At 46.3% G+C, this 22,843-nt stretch overlaps 1 protein-coding gene across 1 annotated transcript; it reads right to left on the bottom strand.

Annotated features, from left to right (window-relative positions):
• Positions 1 to 946: 946 nt before the first annotated feature.
• On the bottom strand, positions 947 to 21,850 carry CTNNBIP1 (catenin beta interacting protein 1). The gene is made up of 5 exons (XM_058039580.1): positions 21,776 to 21,850; positions 11,382 to 11,471; positions 8,796 to 8,917; positions 8,274 to 8,364; positions 947 to 2,918 (listed from the first exon to the last, which is right to left on the bottom strand). Exons 3-5 carry the CDS (start codon positions 8,889 to 8,891, stop codon positions 2,860 to 2,862), a joined length of 246 nt encoding a protein of 81 aa, XP_057895563.1. The 5' UTR covers positions 8,892 to 8,917; positions 11,382 to 11,471; positions 21,776 to 21,850; the 3' UTR covers positions 947 to 2,859.
• Positions 21,851 to 22,843: the final 993 nt, after the last annotated feature.

Here is a 22,843-nt window from a genome sequence, read left to right as displayed (position 1 = left end):
GTATCTCCTTCCAAAGTGTTGCTGTGCCTCCAGCTCCAGGTTCTGCTACTCCAGGGTTTATTTTAGGACCTGGGAGAATCAGACTCAAGGCCTGTGAGAATGGTGGAGCCCCATTTTCATTCACAACAGGCCATGCCAGACACAATGAGCTCCCAACAACTGCAGCACCTGCTGCCCACCTGGGCAGGGAGGAGGGTGGGACTCAGCTCTGAATCTTCTCCTCAAGCTCTGCAAAACACAGTGTGTTGTGAGAGGCAGATGAGCAGCCTGGCAGTGAAAGTACAACAGCACATTTGGAATCTCTAAAGGAACATTTCTCCCCAAAAGACCACCCAAAGAGTGTGTGCTTTTCTTGGAAGATGCCTCCAAAGCTTTTCCACTCCCTTTCTGAATGCCTTAAGCACTATATGGTGGATAATTGGACTACAAAGCCTTTTCTAGTTACAAACATATTTCAAATTAGATCTGTGCTCAACTCTGGCCTCTGAACATTTGATTTCCTGGTTTCATTGGTAATGGTTTACTTGAGAAGGCAAAAGCACAACAGCAAAGCTAGAGAAATCTGTACAAACAATAAACAAGTCCCCCATGCTGATGCCCTGTCTCTTCCTCAAAGGTGAAGCCAGGTGTTTTTCATTTGGCAGCTGAGCAGTGTAATAAATCAATATGAAACACGAGTAGATATTAAAAACTGCATTTTCCCCCCTGCCCAAGAGTTACATTTTCAGTGAGAAGATCAAACCACACAAAAGCTCAAACCACTTTGCTTACTGAAAAGCCTTAGCTGCTGAGGAGTGCCCTGGATGGCCAGGGAGGATCAGTGTCAGTGCCAGCCCAGAGCAGCCAGAGTCACAGGAGCCCCCCAGTTAACACTGAGAGCTCCCCCCTCTGCACCAAATTCACATCAAATGCTTCTCAGGCAACCAAGTCAAAATCTAGAGAATCCTTTGGGCTCATTCCTGGTTTATTTTAATAAAGAAATTTCTTATCTGGCCCCAACAAAAAGGGGTAAAAGATTTACTTTCACATAGAACTTTACAAAGCTGCAACTGAATCAAAAGGAGCATTTTCATAAATAGATGTACAGTTGCTCTCATTACACAGTATTTATTTGCTCAAGATAATTTCTTCCTTGTGCTCACAAGTCTGTTCTTCCTTTTGCAGACAGTCCATGGTTTCTCTCCAGCTTTTCCCCCATTTTGAGACCACAACAGCATCCTGTCAGCAGAATTTCTGGCCATGAAAATGGTCATGTTGTCACAGTTAGATTCTAGAATTGTCACTGTAAATAATTAACAACCATAGGAAAAGAACCAGAAACAGGTAAATTGAGTTCAGGTTTAATAGATTCTGAAACATCTTGAAGTCAGTGCAACCCACAGCAAAATCCAGAAGTTTTGTAAAAACCACCTGCACACATGAGAGAGAATGAAGTGCTTGGTTTTAGGCAGCAGTGCTGGAGACTCTGTGCAGATTCCTGAACAGTCAGTGCACCTCAGGAATTGCACTGCAGCTTTTCCAGCCTGTCAAGGTCTGTGTGTGCTCTAAGGCCCTGCAGCTGCAGAGAGTGAAGCTGAGAGTGTCCCTGTATCCTCAGACAGCCTGAAGCAGCACTGCTGCCTCCTGAGCAGTGCCCCAGAAGCCTGCTGCTCTCCTGGCATCCAGAGAATTCCCCTCTCACCAAACAGCTGCGAGGAGGGAAGCCATGTACAACTTTTCAAGTGACTAGAAACTTCAGTCTATTAAAGCCCAGTGCAAGCTGGATTTAAGTTAATGATCATTAATTGTTCCTAACGTGAGAGCTACTCTTGTGCAGCAGTTAAAGGGTTAAGGTGGAACTCTGCAGTATTTTAAACCAGTTCACATATTCTCTATGTGTACAAATTTGGCAAATTCAAGTCACAGCCTCAGATCTCATTCTTGCAACTCCTGCAGAACATCTCCAGGGAAGCAGAGAGAAGCCCTGGGCAGGCAGGAGTGCCAGGGCTGGGGCACAGCCCCCGTGCCCACCGGGGCTGGGCATCCTCGGCCTCCAGCCTGGCCAGGTGGACTTCCTGAGCCAAATCTGCTTTGACACATGCTCCCAAAAGAGCTCCAGGCCATGGAGCAGCTGAGTATGGAAAAACTGATTGCATCAGAAACACTGCAGCCAAAAGGAAATCAAACCATGACTTCAAAGCCAATCAAAAAACCAAAACAACCCCCCAAAAGCAAGCGTTTATATGTGTGTAGAGGTAATAAATATTGCAAAGCACATTTGTCTTTTCCCCCCAAGTCAATAAGTATAAAGAAATAACCAATGCACCAAAACATCAGCTTCCTGCAATGAAAACGTTGGAGTCAGCAAAATACCTGCAAGCCAACTGAAGGGAAAGCTTTTGCATTGTCACCCAATCACAAGTTGCTTCCAGTTCTATGCAGCCAAATCAAACCCTCTTCAAATTCACAACTTTGACCTAAATAAGCACCACAGCATGAAAAGCTTCTTTAGAAGTAGAATGTCAAGAGACTTTGTTTAAAATATAAAATAAAACGTGAGATAAAAGGTTTCCATTGGTCAAGTTTGAAAAATTGCCTTCCTTTATCCAACCACAGCCTGTCCCTTTGAGCCAACCAAAAGCACACCTTTGGGTTTGTCCTTAACGAACACAGCCCAGCTGAGTTGCAAAATCTGACAGGAACAGATGGCTGTGAGATGCATTCTGAGGGTTGGGCAAAGGGAAACAACATTACAAAGGAGAAGGAATACCAAGGAACAATTAGGGTGGGCAGAGGAACTTATTAATGCTCAGCCATCCTCCTCTATCTTCAGGAATCTCACTGTCCTCTCCAGTTCTGTGTTGTTCAGGTGTCCTGTAGTTACTGTCTTCTGTCTTCTGTCTCTGACCTGGAAAATGCCATCACAACATCCTCAGCACCTGCAACAACAATGGATACAGGAAATCTGTGCCATAATTACTTCCTTTAAAGAGCAGTACCCTAAGTGTCATTCTAAACATCCACACAACCAACAGGAAAGGAAATGACAAACCAGGGAATGCCAAACCACCACCACTGCCTGTCCCAGCAGGTAACTGCTCAGCTCCACAGAATCCTCTTCCAGGGCTTTACAAAGCTCAAATTCAACTCAGATGGAGCACCAGCACGCAAAATTCCTCCAGTCTTTCACCTGAAGCATATCAACAAGCAAATCTCGGTTTTGTGCCCCAAGCAACTTCTGCCCATACACCTGCACACAAGGTAAAGAGAACTAATAAAAATGTCTCATCTGATCTCATTATATGAATTCCATTTCTCAGTTATCTAATCTGCTCTTCAGTTGCAATATAGCAGGAAAAGTGGCCAAAATGGTAAATTTAAATTCCTCTTGCTAATGTCCTTAAAAGCTAAATCAATGCCCCTGAAATGCAACTGCACTTACTTTTATACACTTCACAATTTATTTGTTATATGTACTTGAAGGAAGAAATATTAAGGACCAAGCAGTAGTAGTTTGTTTTTCATATGTAGGGCCCTTATCTTATATAAAACTACATCAAAAACTGCTCTGATGCACCCTCTTGCCAGCATTCAGAAGCCCTGCAGTCATCTCCCTTTTCATCTCCTGCACAAACTGTTTCTTCCTTGATCAAAACATAAATGATATATAGCACCAGGATCCAGCTCAGAATTAACAAGCTGCCTTGTTGGTTTTAAAACACGCAAGAACTACCAGCCCCTGAAGAAAAACAAGGATTTCACTTGCAAGGATGGTGACAAAGCCTTGGATGCTGGGGGGCTGCAGCAGGAGGAGGCCAGGGCAGCTGCAGCAGCACCTCCAGCAGCAATTGAAGGGGCAGGAGCAGCTGGAAACACCTGGCAAGCACAGAGCCTCACCCAGCACAGCATCAGCTCCACTCCTTCACAGACCTGATGTTCTCCTGGGCTCTCCCTGTCCCAGGGTCTCAATGGAACAGAATTCCTGCAGGTTTCCTTGCCATCCCAGGCAGGAAAGGAGGCTGCATCCCAGATAACCCCAGAGCTCTGTGCTCCTGCCTGCCCCAGCAGGAACCTCTCAGAGGCCACTGAGGGCACCTGGCTGTGTCTGGAGGTGTCTCCAGCAAGAGAACCTGGGTGACATTTGTCCAGAAAAAGCTCATCCATGTTTCCCAGCATAAAAGCAGGTTTTGTTCCAGCCCTGCCCTATAACCCAAACCATCCAGAGCCAAAGGAAACCAAGCTAATGAGGCTGCTCCTGAAGCAGCTCTCCAGTGCCCGTGCACAGACACAAACACTGCCAGAGAACAGAGCTGGACCTTCTGTGTCTCAGGGAAAGCAGGGACCCACCAACCTGAGCTGCTCCTGCAGCCCCACTTGGCTCCCACAACGGATGTTTTCCGAATAATCAAGTAAAGTAATGTAAAAAGCAGAGCACAGGTTATGAAGTTAAGCTGCACATGGCCAAGAGGCTGTGACTGAGACAATGGGATGTGAACCACGTCTGCTTGGAGCACATCCTTCACTGAGCTCTGCACTTCCAGCAATTAATGCACAGAACAATGACAAAGGCACACTTTTACCTGACCTGCATCTGCACACGCAGCTGTCCCTTTTCTGAGCACACATTTCTGCCCTGAAACAGAGACTCACAACCTTCCCAGTGAAATACTCCTTATCTTTTATGAGCAAAGTATTAATTGCCACAAACCTTTAGACATTCAGATACTTCTCTCTCTGTGTCTGCCTCACGCTTTCTCACCCTTGTTCTTCCTACAAATTAACAATAATTAACAGGTGGGCTTATGTCCTGTCTTAGAAAATAATAGTGACAATCTTACCCCACTAACTTCCAAAAAATCCCACTGAGATTATGTTCCAGTTGCAGCTGGTTGAATTGCTGAATTTAGAGTTATTTTACACCTCTTGTTCCTCAGTCTTAGCGAGCCAGGATGAGCTGAAGGTCAAATGCCTTTACTGCAGGGCACTGCAGCCTGAGCTCAGTGTGCCCCTGCTCCCTGCCCACCCCCATGGCAGAAAGCTTCCCCGGGGGGCTGATGCCAGAGCCAGGACCTGGCACAGGGCATGAACCCAGCAGGGTAAGGCTGCATTGAAACCTCACCACCTCAACACCAGAGGAGATGCTGACACCTCCAACAGCTGCTGTTCCCAAGTGCTCTGCGAATGAGAAATAGATTCATACACCTGATTTGCTTGTAGTCACCTGCAGAATTAATTAAACCCCAAAAGCATTTAGAGATCAGAAGGTTTAGCCTGTTGGGAATTTCTAAAGGCTGCCAAAATTAAAAAAAAGAAATTCTTCACTTCACACAAGATCTTTGCATACATACATTTCTTCAACCACCTTCCAGCAACAATCTTCTAAACATTAACTCTTCCCTGGAATTCCCAGCATTAGCATCCCAGGCTGGCATTCTAAAAACACCCCATGCACTGCTGAGAGCAGCAGCACACTGAAACAAGCCTTGTGCTCAACAGAGTGAAAGGGCACTGAGCAGAGCTGGGTCTCCATTCTCCAGCAGCACCTGCCAGGCCATGGGCAGGCTCTCCTGAGCCCCACAAGCAGCCTGGGGGGTTCTGGTGCCCCAAACCGGGGAACAGCCTCACCCAGGCAGGCAGTGTCTGCACCGCAGCCCTGCCCTCCCCACGGGAGCAGCTTCTCCAGAACAGCACCACACTCCTGTTGCTATAGGAACACCAGAGCTGCAGCCACCAAGGTCTCAGCACAATTCCCATCCCGGCTTCCTCCCTGCACTGCTGCCATTGCCAGAGCAGAGCCTGCAGCCAGCCCAGAGCCAGCCCAGCCTTGGAAATGCAGGGAGCTGGGCAACAGGGAACATGGGGCTGATGCAGGAGATGCTTCTGCGCACAGAACCGCCTGAGAAGCATTTTGCTTGCACTCAAAAATATGTGAGAAAGCCTGAATTTCATCAAGTGTGAGCTGTGTTAGCTCTTGCTGCAATGCAGGCAACACCAGTGTGTGAACATCCCAAAACAGCTCAGGATTACATCCCCTCTCCAGCACACACCCTGGTTGAACTGAGATGCCTCAGGGTTCCTCAGTTATTCTTGGAGCCATAAAAACAAACAACAAACACTCCACAGATGTCAGCTAAAGAGCTCCCAGAGTAAAGAAAAACACCCTGGATTTTGAACTTTAGTATAGGTGAATGATTGAAAAATAAAATGAAATTAATATTAGACTCAATTACCATATCTCCTCTTCCAATAAAAATAAGGATAAACTGAAGGGGAGTCAGCCTTCAAGCTTGATTTAAAATTACAGAGATATTCCAAGATGCTTCTTGATCCTTAGACAGCAAACAGAGTCTCAAGGAGGAGCTTTAAATGTCAGAGATTTTGGCCTTAGCAGTGGCTCATGGAGGGTTTATGGCACAATTCAGCAGGGATAGCAAAAACTCCTTCCTTGGTGCACTGCCACATCCTGACCCATGGACACAGAGGGTCCCTGTGGGCAACCAAAGGGGCTCAGACAGAGCCACAGAGCCTGCCCAGGAACCACAGCAGGGACACCAGAGGGACAGCACAGCAGGGACAAGCTCAGAACTCTACCCCATCCATCCTCTGCACTCTTACCAAGGAGAGCCCACAAACCAAAACAAGCTCCTGGAAGTGGAGCCAGGCTGCAGCCCTTGAAGGGACACACAGAAAGCTGCAGGTCCATGACAAAGCTCTCAGAGTGCTCAGGCCAATGATGATGTCATTCTGGTTTTTGGGACAAAATGGGGAGGTGAAGTTACCTTTGTGTCTTTTGTGCCTGCTGGAGGAAAATGGCTCTAAAGATACATCAGGGACACGTCAGGCTCAGAGCAACCTGTCCTGCTCTGGAACAAAAGGCTCTGAAATCCACTGAAGTGCTAAGTTGGTGTAAGTTACTCCCTAAATAACACCTCTTTTTGTTGTTGTGTAAGACAAGCTGCACAAAGGAAAAAAGAAATCCTCCAGAGGAGATTTAATGAAAACACAAAAGCAGGGAAGAAAATTCCTTTAAGCAATCTTGGAGCAACAGAACGGGGAGTGTGTGGACTTGCAGGGCTGTTCCAGCACCAGGCAATGCCATCTAGTGGAGATGGGATCTCCTCCCTTAGGGTGGCACATCCCACACCCATGCCGTGGTATTCCAGCTCCCAGGAATTCCATACCCAGCCCTTCCTGTTTCTCTGACCCAGGATATGGCAGAGGGCACAGGCAGCAGCAAGCAAGGAGCATTATCATTACTGACTGTGAGAAACTGGAGAGGTTTCTAAGCAAATCAAAGTCCTGAGCAATAAATTATTGTTGCTTCTGTCTGTGGAGCACACTACAGCTTCAGCACCACTGTAGGAAGTATCTGTGTCCCCTGGCTGGGCTTCTGCTTTTATCACCTTTTCTTTGCCAAAGTGCAGGTAATTCAGCTTTGATTTCACTGGGAAAATTGTAGCTTTGAAGGATAATGCTGAAAATGCCAACTGCAGCTAAGTCTCTCTTACCTGAACGTGTCTACCTCAGTTTTTGACAAGAAACAAGAAAATTCTCACTTTAGACTGGCAGAAAAGTTGTGTATTTTGGCTCAGAATTCCTCAAGCATATCCACCTCCACCAGCCCCCAGCTATGCAAGGAATGAGCACAGCAGCAAGTTTGTGCAGGTTGTGTTTGTAATGGATTTCTGGATGTCTCAGATCTACACTAAATTTCTGCTCAGATCTTTCTGGCACGAGTCTTACAACGCTCCTTCCATTCCAAACTGCACCTTACGAACGTGACCTGGCACGAGGGCTGTGCAGGGCAGGGAGAGCAACCCAGTGACAAACACTCAGGCCCAGAAGAGATGAGTGAACCCAGAGCAGCTCCACACGACTGTTTACCAACACTTCTGCACAGGATTAACACAGCCAGCACATCCCAGCCTGCAGGATGGGTTTCAGCAGGTGGCAAACGATGCTGGAAGTCCGGGAGGCTGCAGGGGGGGTTTGCTGAGGCTGCTGCCCAGGGGAAGCAGCTCCAGGGCAGAGGGAGGGCACAGGGGGCACAGGGCAGCACTCACCCTGGTCGATGGAGTGCTGGGGCAGCTGGCTCAGCTGGGGGACACTGGGGGGCACAGGGCAGCACTGGGGGCACTGAGCAGCACAGGGGCACAGGGCAGCACTGGGGGCACTGGGCAGCACTGGGGGCACTGGGCAGCACTGGGGGCACTCACCCTGGTCGATGGAGTGCTGGGGCAGCTGGGGGACACTGGGGGAGCACAGGGGCACTGGGCAGCACTGGGGGCACTCACCCTGGTCGATGGAGTGCTGGGGCAGCTGGCTCAGCTGGCTGTTCACCACCCCCGCGTACGTGCGCAGGAACTCCTCCTCGCTGGCCGTCAGCTGCGGGCACGGAGGGGACACAGGTGACACCCGAGCCCCCAGCACAGCACAACCCACCCCAGCAGGGACAGAGACCACAGACAGCACCTGTGCTCTGCTCCTCGCCACCTGCACCACCCCTCACTTGTGCACAGCAGCCTGATGGACATCGTGAACCCGTGGGCAGGTTCAGTGCTGCCTTAAAACAGCTGCTTCACTGGCTCCTTCTCCAGTAATGAAGAACTTAAAATCATTTATCTACATATGGTAATTCCAGGCATCACAAGCCTTATAATATTTAAGCAAAAATCAATTGTGTTTAAATGATAACAGTTAAATTCAGGATGGCTCGAACAATTCAGCATTAAAAGCAGACCATCACCTGCCCATCTCAACAAGCACTGCCCCAGTTAGTCCAAAGTGGTCTGAAAACCCTGTGAGGAGGATCTTACGTTTGATCCCATCTTCCTGAGCATGAGCAGCACTCTCACTTTCTGCTGAATGTACATCTCCTCCGGACTCTTCCCGGGGACGCCCTCACGGTTCATTCCCCTCCTGCCAGCTCCTGGATCTCCTGCAGATACAAAATCAGAAAACTAGAATAGGCAATGGGGTCTAACAGGAAATAGAGGAAAAGTTCAATTTCCAAAATACCTGTTTTCCACCAGTGGAATATCCTGGGGGAGCAAGGAATCACATCCTTCCCCAGAGAAACCCTTAAAAATGTCAGCAGCTAAACTGGGCCTTACACATCCAACTGAAACATTCACAGAGGCTCATGCTCACATCCCCACAGCTCATTATCTGTGGTTATGTTACTGCTTGAGCAGAAAAGGAATTGTAAGAACTAGATGAAAGAACCACCCTGACAGAGCAGTCCGTGGTTTGGGGTTTTTTCCATAAATAAGCACAAGCAGAATGAAAACAGGATGCAGAATGCACAGCCATCAAGCCCACAATGGCTAAACAAAAGCTGTGTGAAATCTAAACACTTAAGTCTTCCTCCTCTTTTTCTTTTTTCCTTTATATATCATAGAAAAAGGCCACTGCGTTACTGTAAAAATTACTAAAATTTATGAAATGGTTTTGGAGAGAAAGCAGAACTAAGAGGAGCAGGGAAATAGTATTATTTAAAAGCTGAGTTTTTGCTTCTTATTTTAATAAAAACAATTATGTTCTGGAATAAACAGACGGTGCTATCCAAATTCTATAGCACAAAGGATGATTATTATATGAGTATCTGGTAATTATTTAAGTTCCACAACAGGGTGTTTACTATGACAAAAAAACCCCAACTTTTCACTCCCAGAACTGGGTCTGGTCCTGCTCCAGCCTATAAATGTGATTTCCTGACCCCCAGTAATGAAGGGAACACACGACACAAGGCCTGCATAGGGAAGGCTGATCCCAGCAGGTTCAAACAGTTTTCCCAGTAATGTTCTCCTGCAGTCATTACCAACCTCTCCTCTCACTTCATTTCCATTATTACTTTTAAGGGAAAGTAATCTGGGCGTGGAAACCGTTTAAAATTACACAGAGGCCCTCCTGAGTGAGTCAGAAGTAATGCAAACCTGAGCAGCAGCTGCTGGGACAGGCTTTGCCACCCACACCACTGAGCACGGAGATAACAGCAGGAACAAGTGAGAAAGATCCATCACCAGCCCTCCCTGGACACGTCTCAGTGGGAAGAGCTGCACGGAGCTGATTTGCTGGAGATGGCTCTGCCTGGAAACCTGCAGCCTGTACATGTACAAGGTGGTGACTGCTGGGGCTTTTTATACAGCCAGCAAACTGCTCTCTGAAGGGGGAATTAAACAAACCCATCATTTTGCCCAGTGTCAACTCAAGTAAGTAAATTGGATTATGCTACTGGGTTTATTCTCCACAGTGCAATTTACTGAGTGCTAACAAGTGATGCCAATAGTAAGGCAATGAACAAAATAAGATAGTGGGCAAGAGACATTAAGTTACACACATCCAGAGACTGATAAAAGAATAAACATTGATCAAGATATCCAACCAGTCTGAAAGGTTGGGACTGGTTCTTAATATTGTAAATACTTTTCAAAAAAACATTGTACTTGAAAAGGGAAGCTGCTGTACTAGTAACCAATCAACCTAGGAAAGAAAAATCACAAGAAAAACTGAAATGCAGTAAGACATCTGTTGTTTAAAAATGAAACAGAATGGATGGGATATCAGTAGGTGGCACCATCCACAAGCACCAAGAAAATGCCACAGCTGCCCCCATGCAAACGAGGAGGACCCCACTTCAGCACTGCTCTGCACATCAGGCATTACCAGACCTGGTTTGGTCACTATTCATTGTTTTCCACCAGAACTATCTTCCAGTTGTTTATTAATTTTCCAGCTTTAAAAAGGGGTGATGGGAATTCCTATCCAAGCCTGGCTCTTCTGAAGTAACCTTCAGCCAAGATGGGCTTGTCACAAAGCCACCTATTGAACAGGAAGGATAAAATCCTAAAGCCTGCCCATTCAGTGAATGCTTCACACAATTAGGAAGCAGCATGGGGGGAAAAAAGCACCCAATATGGCTCAAAAATATGCACAGAGAGGAAAACTAAGCACTTTGCTCTCCCCACACCACACAACACCTTGCCAGCACAGCTCTTCCTACTCAATGACACTGAAGTGGAAAGACAAAGGTCTTAAAACAGCACTCAGACCCCAGCATGAGAAATGGGAACATATCTCTGTTTTCTTGTTACATAAAGCTTTCAGAAGACACAGTTTAGGATGACAACATTACCCAGCATATGCTACATGAGAAAATTTCCAAACCCACATAGAAAGCTGGTCCATGCCCAGATGACAGCATGATCCACATTTGCAAATGAAGGACTGAAAAATCTTTTCAAAACACTTATCAGCTTAGTTCTCTCCAGAAAGATGCATTAATATGCTACACATTATGAAATGCTCCTTAAGCAGCATTTCCCTGCCCCCACAAGTCTCTCTGGCTCATGGATGAGTGGTCACTCATGAGTGGTCCCATCCCCAACCAACAAAACACATACCTGCTTCTAAAAACCACAGGAGATCAGATAATCCACGTGTGCTGTCCTGACCAGTGACTGGAGCTGGGAAAAATGTATGAGGAAACTGCCCTGTGAAAACAAATGAGCAAAGAATTACAGAACATACTCAGCTGAAGCCCAGAAAGATCCTTAATTCAATACACCTTCACTCCCAGCCTGCTTTAGATTCAAAATTCAAAAAACTGCACAATTGTCTGGAGCTGTTAAACATAAGAACCTTTTTATGTGTAAAGTTTTTTACAATCAAGCCATTCTTCAGCTGCAAGATTTCCACCCTGGCCATGCCAATGGCATTCCCAATCACTTGAGAATGAATTGCATTCAAGCTTTGCATTCTTTAGGCAGCTTTCAGCACAAAACCCAGCTGATAGAAGCAATGGGATCTCAGCTGAATCTCTGGGAATTGTGTGCCTGGCACTGCAGGAAGAGAGGCCAAAGGCTGGTGAGACCTTTGAGAATGCACTTTATATATCAGATCTGGAGCTGGTCTCTCCAGGTGAGGGTGAGGCACATGTGCAGAGCCAACAGGGAAGTTTGGGCTGCCTGTGCTCACCTCTGGCAGCAGAATGTGGATCTACTCCCCAGGGCCACTTTTCCATTCCTTTCTCACAAAAAAAAGTGACCCCTGCATTTCAAGAGCTGCAGTGTCAGTCAGGAATGACTGAATTCTTCACTAAACTCTGTTAAAAGAATAAATGCTTCAAGCCTGTCCTGCTGCATCCAACACACTGCAAATGGACATAATTGGGTCACCTAATTCTCCCTTGTTTGCCAGGCACAGGCAATGAAATTTAGTTCTCATTACTTTCAAGATGATTCACATGACAGAATAATAAACAACAAAGATCTATATATTAGAGCCAACCCTGCCAGCCCAGCTTTGCCAAGGAATAATGTGAGTCTGAGAACACCCCTCCCCTTGCCCAGCAGGACAGAAATGTGTCCTGCAGGCCAGCCCTTCCCTCCCCACTGCCTGCAGAGGGCTGGGTGAGGATCCCAGGCATTCCCCCAGCCCAGCCAGGCCCTCCATGTGGACGGGCAGAGCCAGGAACGCTGGGCATGCCCACCTGTGTCCCTCCAAAGCCCCTCCTGGGCTGGGCAGAGGCTGGGCACCCCTGGCACCCCTGGATGGGCAGAGCCAGGAACGCCTGACATGCCCATCTGTGTCCCCCAAAGCCCCTCCTGGGCTGGGCAGAGGCTGGGCACCCCTGGCACCCCTGGATGGGCAGAGCCAGGAACGCCTGACATGCCCATCTGTGTCCCCCAAAGCCCCTCCTGGACTGGGCAGAGGCTGGGCACCCCTGGATGGGCAGAGCCAGGAACGCCTGACATGCCCATCTGTGTCCCCCAAAGCCCCTCCTGGGCTGGGCAGAGGCTGGGCACCCCTGGCACACCAAGCACAGGCAGAGGCTTCCCACTCAACCCTGTGGATTGCAGCTGCAGGTCTGGCAGGGCAGGAAGTCAGAGAGCAGAGGAAAGCAGACACGGGTTTGGAATGGGCAGGTGGAGGAGGGACTTTACACCTAAAAACAGCTGGGCTGCTTTGCAAGGATGTTACCCAAGTAATGTAACAGCTAAGTGCTGCCAATTTTCCCACTTCCAATTTCCTCACCTCTCCTCATTGCTCCTTGTTCTGAAAACTCTCTAATGAAAACAAAATATATTTCTTCCCAAAATGAATTAAAAGACCACAGTGGCTTTCTCTTCAATCACTGACCCCAGATGCAACAGTACATAATAAAAAAATACTGTAACTGCAGTTAGTCTTCCCTTTTATTCTTCTTTCCTAGCTAGGTCTAGAACATCAGCTATTGGGGTTTCACTTCAAAAAAATGCAGACAGGAGAAATCTGTACTCAGTTTAACTTGTCTGTTTTACCAACAGATGGAAACAGCTCCTCAGGAAACTCAAGCCTCACCAGCAAGAACTGTTTTGACTGAACGCCCTCAGAAGAAGATTCCAACACACAGCAACTGAAAATTACAGATTTGTAACTGCATTTCCTTCACTTCCACCTACACTGGTATGAATTCAAACCCTGGAAGGGACTTTCTGCTGGACAATGTCACAGGTAAGTTGATAATTAGGAACTCCCAAATTCTTCTGACTCCACTCCTGTCACCTTTTAAAATAAACAAACAAAAATTTCACATCTCAACAGAAAAATAGACATGCTAAAAAAAAATGCATCTTTATAAATTTTGCATAAAGGAAGTTACTTAAGCATCCCATTCAGTTTTAAAGCCGTGCTTATTTAATGCAATGAGAAAACAACACAAGCTGTAGTCCTCTGTAATGCTGAAATTCCTAATGACCACATTTTACTGGAATGGGAAAACACAAAGTGCAACTGAGGAATCTGCACAGCCTAAATTAAGGGGGACAAAAATAAAAAGGCAGTAAGCTGTTGGAAAATGTAGTATTTTACATATTCAGCCTTAATAATTTAGGGTACTTAGAGCAGCCATCTGGCAAGTTCTTTAAAGCCTAAGTCACAGCTGACTACCTCTTTAACATCTTGCAGCATTTCCAGTTATAGCCAAAGGAAACCCAACAGGAGTTAGTTCAGCTACAATTTATTTTTTTGTTGAATCTGACTGGTTCTGTTGAAGGCAGTGAAAACCCTCAATTAATGGGAAAGGATTATAAAGCTCAGCTGAGGAGCTATGGTGAATAAACCCGAGCCCTGCAGGTTCCCTTTGCTCCACACAGGTGGAGTTCAGAGCAGCAGGAAGGGTCCCTCTGACTCTCTGATATCATTATCAAGGTTGAGCCATCCCCTCCACAGTGCCACCACCAAGCACTGCAGGGCTTCAGCATGGGAAGCTTGGAAGTGCAAGGGGATGCTGCCCCTAATTTAAGCCTTGTTAATTTTCAAATGACATTTTTTCAGAGAACAGTTAAGAGCCCAAAGAACCTTCCAAGCTGGAGCCTGAAACCTGAAGTCAGGAGCCAGAGTCTGCAAAAACCCTGCTACAAATTTTCCTCTAATTCACTCTGACTCATGACCTTCAGTCACAGGCAGCTGGAGACTGGATTAATTCCCATCTCCAGAGGGATACAATGAAGAATTCATAACAGCTACCTATTTATAGGTGAACAGTATGAACTGAAATATTTAATAGGGGTTTTTTTGTCTTCCTTTCTATGTTCAGTGCTACCTTTTAGCTGACTTCAGAATCTGAACCCAGTGTCAGATTTAGGTCAATTTACTGCTGGAACTCCCAGATGTGGTAGGTTCGCATCTCTTAAATGTTAGATTTAAATTTTTAACGAGACACTACAGTCCTCCTCCTTGAAGGAGGACAGGAAACAGCCCCAAACACGGCCATTTATTCATGAAACATTTATGAACACAAGCAGGGGGTTTTCTCCCCAGTGCTGGAACACCTCTCAGAGCTTCAAAATGGGCTTCAAAAGTACCAGTGAAGTGCATTCCACAGAGCTTCCCAATATACCAAAACAGTTCTTACATCAGTGCTCAAGCTGACTTAGAAAATAAATTTTAAAAATCCTACTATCATAATCACCACTTTAATGAAATTAAAATTTGCCTCCTGACCTTCAGGCACACACAAACCAGACAATTTCCCCCCCTTGTCTCAAGGACAAGACACTCTCACATCTCACACAGTTAAAAGAGGCAGCACAGGGTTTTAGGTAGTTCACGTCAGTCAACTTGAAGCCTCTGAAATTAAACGTAGTAACAGCAACAAAACCTGAAAGAAAGCCTTTCATTTCACAAAGGTATTCACACTTCAAAGATGAATGTGTCAAAAATTCTTAAAAAAGTGACAGCACTTTATAAAGAGCAGTTTATACACAAATTGCACCCCAGTCCAAGAGACAATTCCAATATTTTACTCACAATCGTCCCCAACAGCTGCAAGGACAGTGCTGCTCCTGTCCCAACCATGGGCTCTTCTCCTATTTAAAACAAAGCTACAAATCTTCTAGGCAGGAAATTAGGCACTAATGACAGATAGCCAATGATTTAATTACCAGGTATCCCACTGAAGAATTACTGCTAAAAAGTGTTCAGCATCCATCATTAAAATAGAACATCAGAGCCAAAATTTGTATGGATTTATCTGTAAATATTTTATTTCAGGAACAGAAAATTTCTGGAGAAGATTTCAGTGCCACTTCTGGAGTGACCAACTTCTCCCACCCCACACACACAGTGCTGGGTGCATTTAACCTGAAATGGCAGAGAGCACACGTGGTGGCACAGAAAGGCTCTCTCCCCTGTGTGTGTACATATATTTACATATTTTTTATATATGTATTTATAGGCATTTCTCTGGTACTTATCTAAACAGGATCTACAGACAGCCAGGTATTAGTGAGAGCCCTCAATGTGGTGCCCTGTAATTTTTACTGACATCTGACCATCATTATTGCCAGGTCACAGCCATTTCACACTGCAAATGCCTATAAATCTGTTATTGTAGAAAGATTATGGCCAACAAGATTTTTTAAAAGCAATTAAAACGTGAGCTGTTATTAGGTTGGTGACTAGTTAGCATTTTAGTATTTTGCAATAGTGTATCAGAGTACATTGTTAGGACCAGACACTCTCAGATTAATAGTTCTTTACTACCAAAATTGCGAAACCATTGGACAGCAAAATTAAACAGTGTTCTGGCCTCATACATCAATAAAATCTGCTGTAAAAGGTGACAAACACGGCCCCTTATGTCTCCCAGTTATCTTGCCTCTTTAGGAAAAAAAAACCAAAATTCTGTGCTGCTTTCCCCATGGATGCTCTGAATAATGAAAAAGAGCAAAGAAGAGGTTTCAGGTCTGAATCAAGGTTTAATTTTCAAAACCATTTAAAGAGATCTATTATTAATAGCTCTTGCTGTGAGTTGAACTAAGAATTAATGGCTCTTTGTCTAATAAGGCCACAAGCCTCCATCATGTCTGTGGTACCAAGCAGAACACAAACTCTGCCTCCTCAGTGCCCCCTGAGCAGCAGCAGAGCTCCTGGAGAATTTGGGACTTTTGCTCCTAAGACCTTCATCAAACAATAATGCACAAGGCTTTTCCTGGACAGTGTTCCATAGGCTGGTCTCAGTAGAGTATGCCAAGTATGCCAGCTTCTCTCTTCTCTGAAGGACTTACTAGAAACAAAAAGCACAAGAGGAGGATTTTTGTTCCTTCCTTAGGTCACCAAACAAGGCTGTGCTGCAAAGATACCTGATGGACAGAGGAGGGAGGAAGGAAAAAAGTCCTTGTCAGTTTTAAGAGAGTTGAAAACAAATCCCTGATTGCACACCAATTTTACCATGAACATGTTCCTTTCCCTATGTTTTGGCCAAGTGGGCTTGCAAGGAAGGAAACCTTGCCTTCAAGAGACTTCGTATTTCTCAGGAAAATGGATGCAATTTCCTTCCTGCCTAGCCACCATTCTGAATGCTACCTTAACTCCACGAGCTGTGGCACAAAGCTGCAGGAGGTGAGTGGTGTGAGAGCTGCAGAGTCCCCTCAGCACTGAACAAACCCAGGGACTGCAGGGCCTGGGGCCCTTCAGTGAGCCCCCATCGGCTCTGGGACTCAGCAATTCCTGAGCACAGGGGAAGGACACAACACACGTGTCAAAGGCAACCACATGCAAAAACACTAATTTAGATTAATCAAACTGCAATACATAATGATAGCAACAACAGGAGTTAGCCCAGAGAGCATTCACAACAGAGCTCGAGAGTGGCTGATCCTGACACAAGTTAAAAGCACTGCAAGACCCCAGGAGCAGGACTGCACCCAGCCACCACCAATTTAAGGCAGAATGGGCCAAGAGAATGACTGGAAAAGCAGGCAGATTTCTGCCAAACCACAAGCACAGTTAGGTATACCTCTGTTATGGTTAGCTGCTCAACAAAAGGCAGGAGCTGACAGCAATTACATCTGAAACTGCAGCTACCAAGAGCAATGAAATGAACCCATGGAAAATAAAGGGCCAAACTGCAGTGCCTCACACGTGCTGCTTCACACACAGTACTTCATTTAAAGATTAAAATGTGTTTTGTAAAACTTACTGAACTAAGAATCTGGACAGTGAAACAGAATGGTTGCAGTTCGATGTGAACTGTGAAAGGCTTATTTTACCAAGTTCATTGTAGCTGCTGACCAAGACCTCAGCAATAAAAGTTCTGTTTAGCAAACCCTGATGTTTCTGACCTCTGAAGTTAAGCAAAACCTTTCACGAATTCCACATAAACCTATGAGTATTATTTGGCATCTACAGACATTCCTGAAAAAGGGCAGCTAAGAAGACGTGAATGCTCCTATTTTTCTCAATTTGGCATCAACTCTTGAAGTTAATTATATTGTAAGTGTTATTGCTGATTGGTTTTGCATAAACATTCAGTTAACTGTGTTTATCTTGAAGTCTGATATTGCCTCCCCCGACCAACTGAGCAAGCTGCCAAGGCACAAAGAAATTTCCAGTTTCCCACATAAGATCCAACACACTCAAAGTTAGGAAACTCCATTAAAATTACATTAAAATGGCAACAGGCACCAGAGATCCCTGCAGCTGCACTACCCCCTCCTCAGTTTTACAAAAAGCCTTCCTTCAGTAGTTTACCTGAAGTTGTTTCAGGATTTATATTCCTCCTTTACAGCAATTCTGCTGTAAAAATTTAGGTCACATTTCCTTTAAGGGTGCACATCCATGTGTACTTATTTAAAGCTCAAGGAAATTAATTAAAAGCTCCTCACTGACTTCACTGTGCATTGAATCAGGACCTGGATGAGTTCAGAGGCAAAACAATTACACTTTAATTAAACATCTCCACCTTCATGTGAAGTAGTCAACTAATTTTATGGAAGGATAAACTGAGTCAGAAGGTTTCTGAGCTTGGTCATGGTCATAAACAGAGTTGATTACCTAAGTTGTTTCCATATTTTTTAGCTGCCCTTATAACACAGAGAAAATGGACTTTGTGAAAAATCAAATAAATTCCTGGTCTGGGTATTTGCATAGAATAAAACAGAATGTCCTGAGACAAGTGGAATGGTTGTACAAATTTACTGACTCCACCTCTGTTCCCCAATCAGTAGCTCATTTAGTCACAGGAATTCCAATAATGCAAGAAGTTGAAATTATTAGAGGGTTTTTTTGAGATTTTTAGGCTGTCTTGTTTGTTTTTAAATATCATGACTAATTATATCTATATTATTTTTGAAAACAGAAATAGGCTTGGCAGATTTGCTACTTGTAAAACCTTGGATGTATTTACTGAAAAGCAAGAAGTATGACTCCACTTTCTGAATTCAGACTGACATTTAAACCCTACAGGAGCTCTGCAGGGTTCTGTCAGATCACCAGCAGTGAGCAGAAACAAGAATGAGCTTTCCTCACTTTTTCGAGTATTTGTTATATAATGCTTCCTCAACACTAAGGCTGAAAATAAATCTGAGAGTCAGGAGAGTGTTCTCCTCATTCTAGTACTAACTAATGGGTTTTGGTAATTTGCTGATCCTTGATTTCTTCTCACCTCTAGTTCTGCTCCCTGTGCTCCATCTGCACTCTCGTGGCAATGGAAGCTCATGGACAGGGCACAGCTCTTCAAAGGGAAAAAGAGCTGTAAGAGTTCTTCATTCTCAGAGATACAACACTGAACAAAGTGGTTTGGGGTTTTTTTCCCAAATGAAGTTACTTGGTAAAAAGTTTTCAGCACATTTCAAACCCATTTACTTATAATTTCTCCCTCATACGTAGAAGTAAGACCATTGAATTACCAACACTGGATGTGGAATAGGTGACAATGTTTTCATTCCAATAATTTATATCTTTGGTGCACATCACCATCAAAACTGGGACTGGTCACACAATAGCTTTAGCCCAGAACATAAACATTTGGCACATTTGGCAGGACTGCAATTTTCCCAATCACTTCTGCACTACACACCCCATGGTGTGGTGCAGCTGTAGCAGCTGCCTCTGTCCTTGCTGCATTTCAGCAGGAAACCCAATCTGATCACAGCCTGCACAGTTTTGCCTGTGCATGTATAGGAATATTTCTGATACCAAATCCTTTTGTTTTGGAAAAAATTCTCCTGGAAGTTTCTCCCAGCATCTCCAACAGCAGCCCCCCAAAGCCTATTGCCTTTCTGTGCACAGCACTTGGGTGGATGTTTGATGCTTCAAACTAGGTCAGATGCTCAGGAGGGTGCTTTGTAGTCAACAACCAACTTAGGAACTGAAATACTTGGTAAAAAACATAAATGTTTGTGTTGGTTACAGATGACAAATATTTTGGAGAGGAAAATCTTCTATTAAACACATATAAATAGATCTAATTCTGACAAGCTGTTTCCCAGGCAAAGCATCAACCTTGAACAACCACATCAGGCACTTTTAGGTGTTAGCTCTGTTTGCCCATATGCAACTGCAGGATGATTTTTAATTTTTGGCAGCAGATATGTATCACAGTCATTGTTAGCAGTTACAAAATCTAGGTTTTGTTTCCGTTCACTTCTGGTTTTGTTTAGAAAACAACACAAATTGTTTTGGAAACATCTCCCTCCTCCTGCAAAGTGAAGCACTCTCAAACCCTGGAAGGGGGAAAGGATGGAGGGGAGCAGGAGACACAGCTACAGATTTCCATAAACCTGGGATTCAGAACTGGCTTTCCCAAACACTGCACAGGATGTTCTGTCAGTGACAGGAGCAATAACTGATTTGTTCAGACAGGGCCAGGGGCTCCTGCTCACTGTGAGCCACAGCCCTGCTGATGGCACAGGGACTGGCACAGGGACCCCTGCCAGCCCAGGGATGCTTGCCCTGCTCAAGATTTCATTGTACTGCACCTCAAGAGGAATCCTGAAAGCACTCTCTGCCCTGTGTAACTTTTCCATAACTTGTTGCAAGGCATACAATGAACTAAAAGAGAAAATTGCTTTAAAGCAGATTTGGGTCCAACCCATTACCAATTAAGCTTTTCATAAATGGCCTTTGCTCCTGCATTTGTTCAGTCCTTCTTCAGAGATTTATTATTTCTATGTACCACATCAACTAAGACAGCACACAGATCCCCAACAACTCTAAATTACACTGAGGGAGCTGCCAGTTTCTCCCACGATGCCAAAGATGCAATAACTGATGATGCTCTTTCAGCTAAGGGCAAAGTGAAGCAACAGAAATGCATCTAAAGTACACCTGTCACCATTTTCCAAATTAATCTGTTTGTAAGGCAAAAGTGGCTTGTAGCTTGGTAAGAAAACCAGCTTGTATTTTCTGTATGCTCTCTCACCTTGAATACCTGTACTTTCAGAATAAACCCCACTGAAGTACATGTTTAGCCTCATTTTTTCACCATTTACATAGAGGTTCTCCTTCAGCAGGCTATTTCACATCACACATGAGCTCCAAAACTAAGCAAGGCCAAAAGAAACTGAAAGTCTGTACGTTCAGCAGCCAAAAAAAAAAAAAATATAGTAGGATTTTGTAAATGTATTTAAAAATACGTTCTTAAATACTCTCTAATCATGCCTCTCACCATACTGGAGCCAGCTTAGACCGGGACTGTGAACCAGCACACCTAACTTGCCTCCAATGGTGTTTTGATTCTTTTTTTAAATCCCCACATCTGCAGAATGTCTCATGCTCATCTCACAGAGCATCAAAGCTCATCCTGTTCAACATGCCAAGATGAGGAATGGACAAATAAAAGATGATATACAACAGAGCAAAATATTCTCTTCTTGAAGAGAAAGCAAACCCGAGTCTGTGAGGCAAACATGCCCTGATGGAGCACATCTGGATGCTGAGCAGAAACGAGGATCACGTCTCATCTCTGATACATTCTGATCCGGATGATGATGCTGTCCCTCTCTCACGTATCTTCCCAACAGGTAAAAAACTAACGTGTGCCAACAAACACCGCCCATGTACACTGAAAGTTACCGAGTGCTGCCTCAGAGGCTGCGCAAACCCAGTTTTTAGCCGAGGCAGGATTACCCCGAGGGAAGCCCTTCGGTAACCACTGTCCGAGAGGCGTTTGTGCAGCGAGGGCCGGGATGCCGAGAGCACGGCGGGCGCAGGGGCTGCCCGGCGCTGGGTGGCACCTGCCGTCCGTGCCCCCGGTACTCCCCGGGCAGCTCCGGGCACCGCTCCGGCTGCCACCGCAGCGCAGCCATGCCCGGGGCGGGACCCCGGAACGGGCGCCCGGTGACGCAGGGGGTGATGGCAGAAATGAGAAGGGCACCTCCCGTACCTGTGCCGCGGGGCCAGGGCCTGCCAGCGGAGCGGGGAGCGGGGAGGCCCGGCCGGCGGAGCGGAGCCGGCCCGCAGCGGAGCGGAGCGGAGCCGGCCCGGGCCAGCGCCTTTGTTCGCGGCCGCGCACAAAGGGCACCGCGCTCACCTGGTGCGGGGCCCGCGGCCCCGGCGCTCCGGCGGCTCGGGCGGCGGCGGGGCGCGCTCGGCACGGGCGGGCGAGAGCAGCGGAGCGGAGCCGAGCGGAGCCGCCTCCTCCGCCTCCTCCGTCGTGACTCACCGCGGCGGCCCGAGGGAGGTGCCTGGGCGGCTCCGGGGGAGGGACCCGCCGCGTCCCGGCGCCCAGGGCAGCGGCGGCGCCGCAGGCAGCACCCGAGAGCCGGCCGGGAGGAAGGGGCGGGGACGCGGGGCAGGGCCGGGGAAGGGGCAGCGCCGGGGAAGGGCCGGGCAAGGGGCGGGCAGGCCGGGCAAGGGGCAGTGCTGGGGAAGGGCCGGGCAAGGGGCAGTGCCGGGGAAGGGCCGGGCAAGGGGCAGCGCCGGGCAGGCCGGGCCCCGCCGCGGGACCGCTCAGCCAGGACAGCCCGGCACGCACTCACCTGAGCAGCATCCCCTGGAGGAACGCGGTGCCGAGGTCCCGGCGCTCCTGCTGTCCCTCCCGGTCCGAGGCTGCCGCGCTCGGGCCGCCCAGATCCATCCCAGCGGGGCGCGGGGCTCAGTAACGCTGCGCTAAGAAAGTTAAAGACACTGCAACATCCAGTATAGCCTGAGCTAATTCAGCCAATACAGAAAATGCCAGCCTCCAACTGGAATAAGTGGTCATTTGGTCATTGAAGCACTCAAAAATAAAGTATATTGACTGAAGCAGAGTGAAACCCCAGTGAACACAGAGAGGAATTAATTAAAACTAAAACCAAAGAATACACAAGCCACCAAAGGCTCTTCACCCTGCTCCATCACTCATCTGCATTATGGTTTCCCACTAGGTTAACAGTAACCCTGCCTCCTTACAGGGTGCATTGGTGAGGCCAGCAAGGTAAGTACAATATTCCTGGAGATGAAAATGCTTTGTGAACCAAGTGTTATTTAGTAAAATGCATCTGTTCTCCACTCGGTATTTAACTTAATTGCATAAAGATAGTCACAGTAATGAAATAGGTGGCACTTCCTTTAACAGCTTGATACTTAATGACATCAAAGCCCGATGCCACTGAAATCC

Source organism: Melospiza georgiana, chromosome 22 (assembly GCF_028018845.1).
Source record: "Melospiza georgiana isolate bMelGeo1 chromosome 22, bMelGeo1.pri, whole genome shotgun sequence".
Classification (NCBI taxonomy): Eukaryota; Metazoa; Chordata; class Aves; order Passeriformes; family Passerellidae; genus Melospiza; species Melospiza georgiana.
This window is presented reverse-complemented; position numbering and strand designations above follow the sequence as displayed.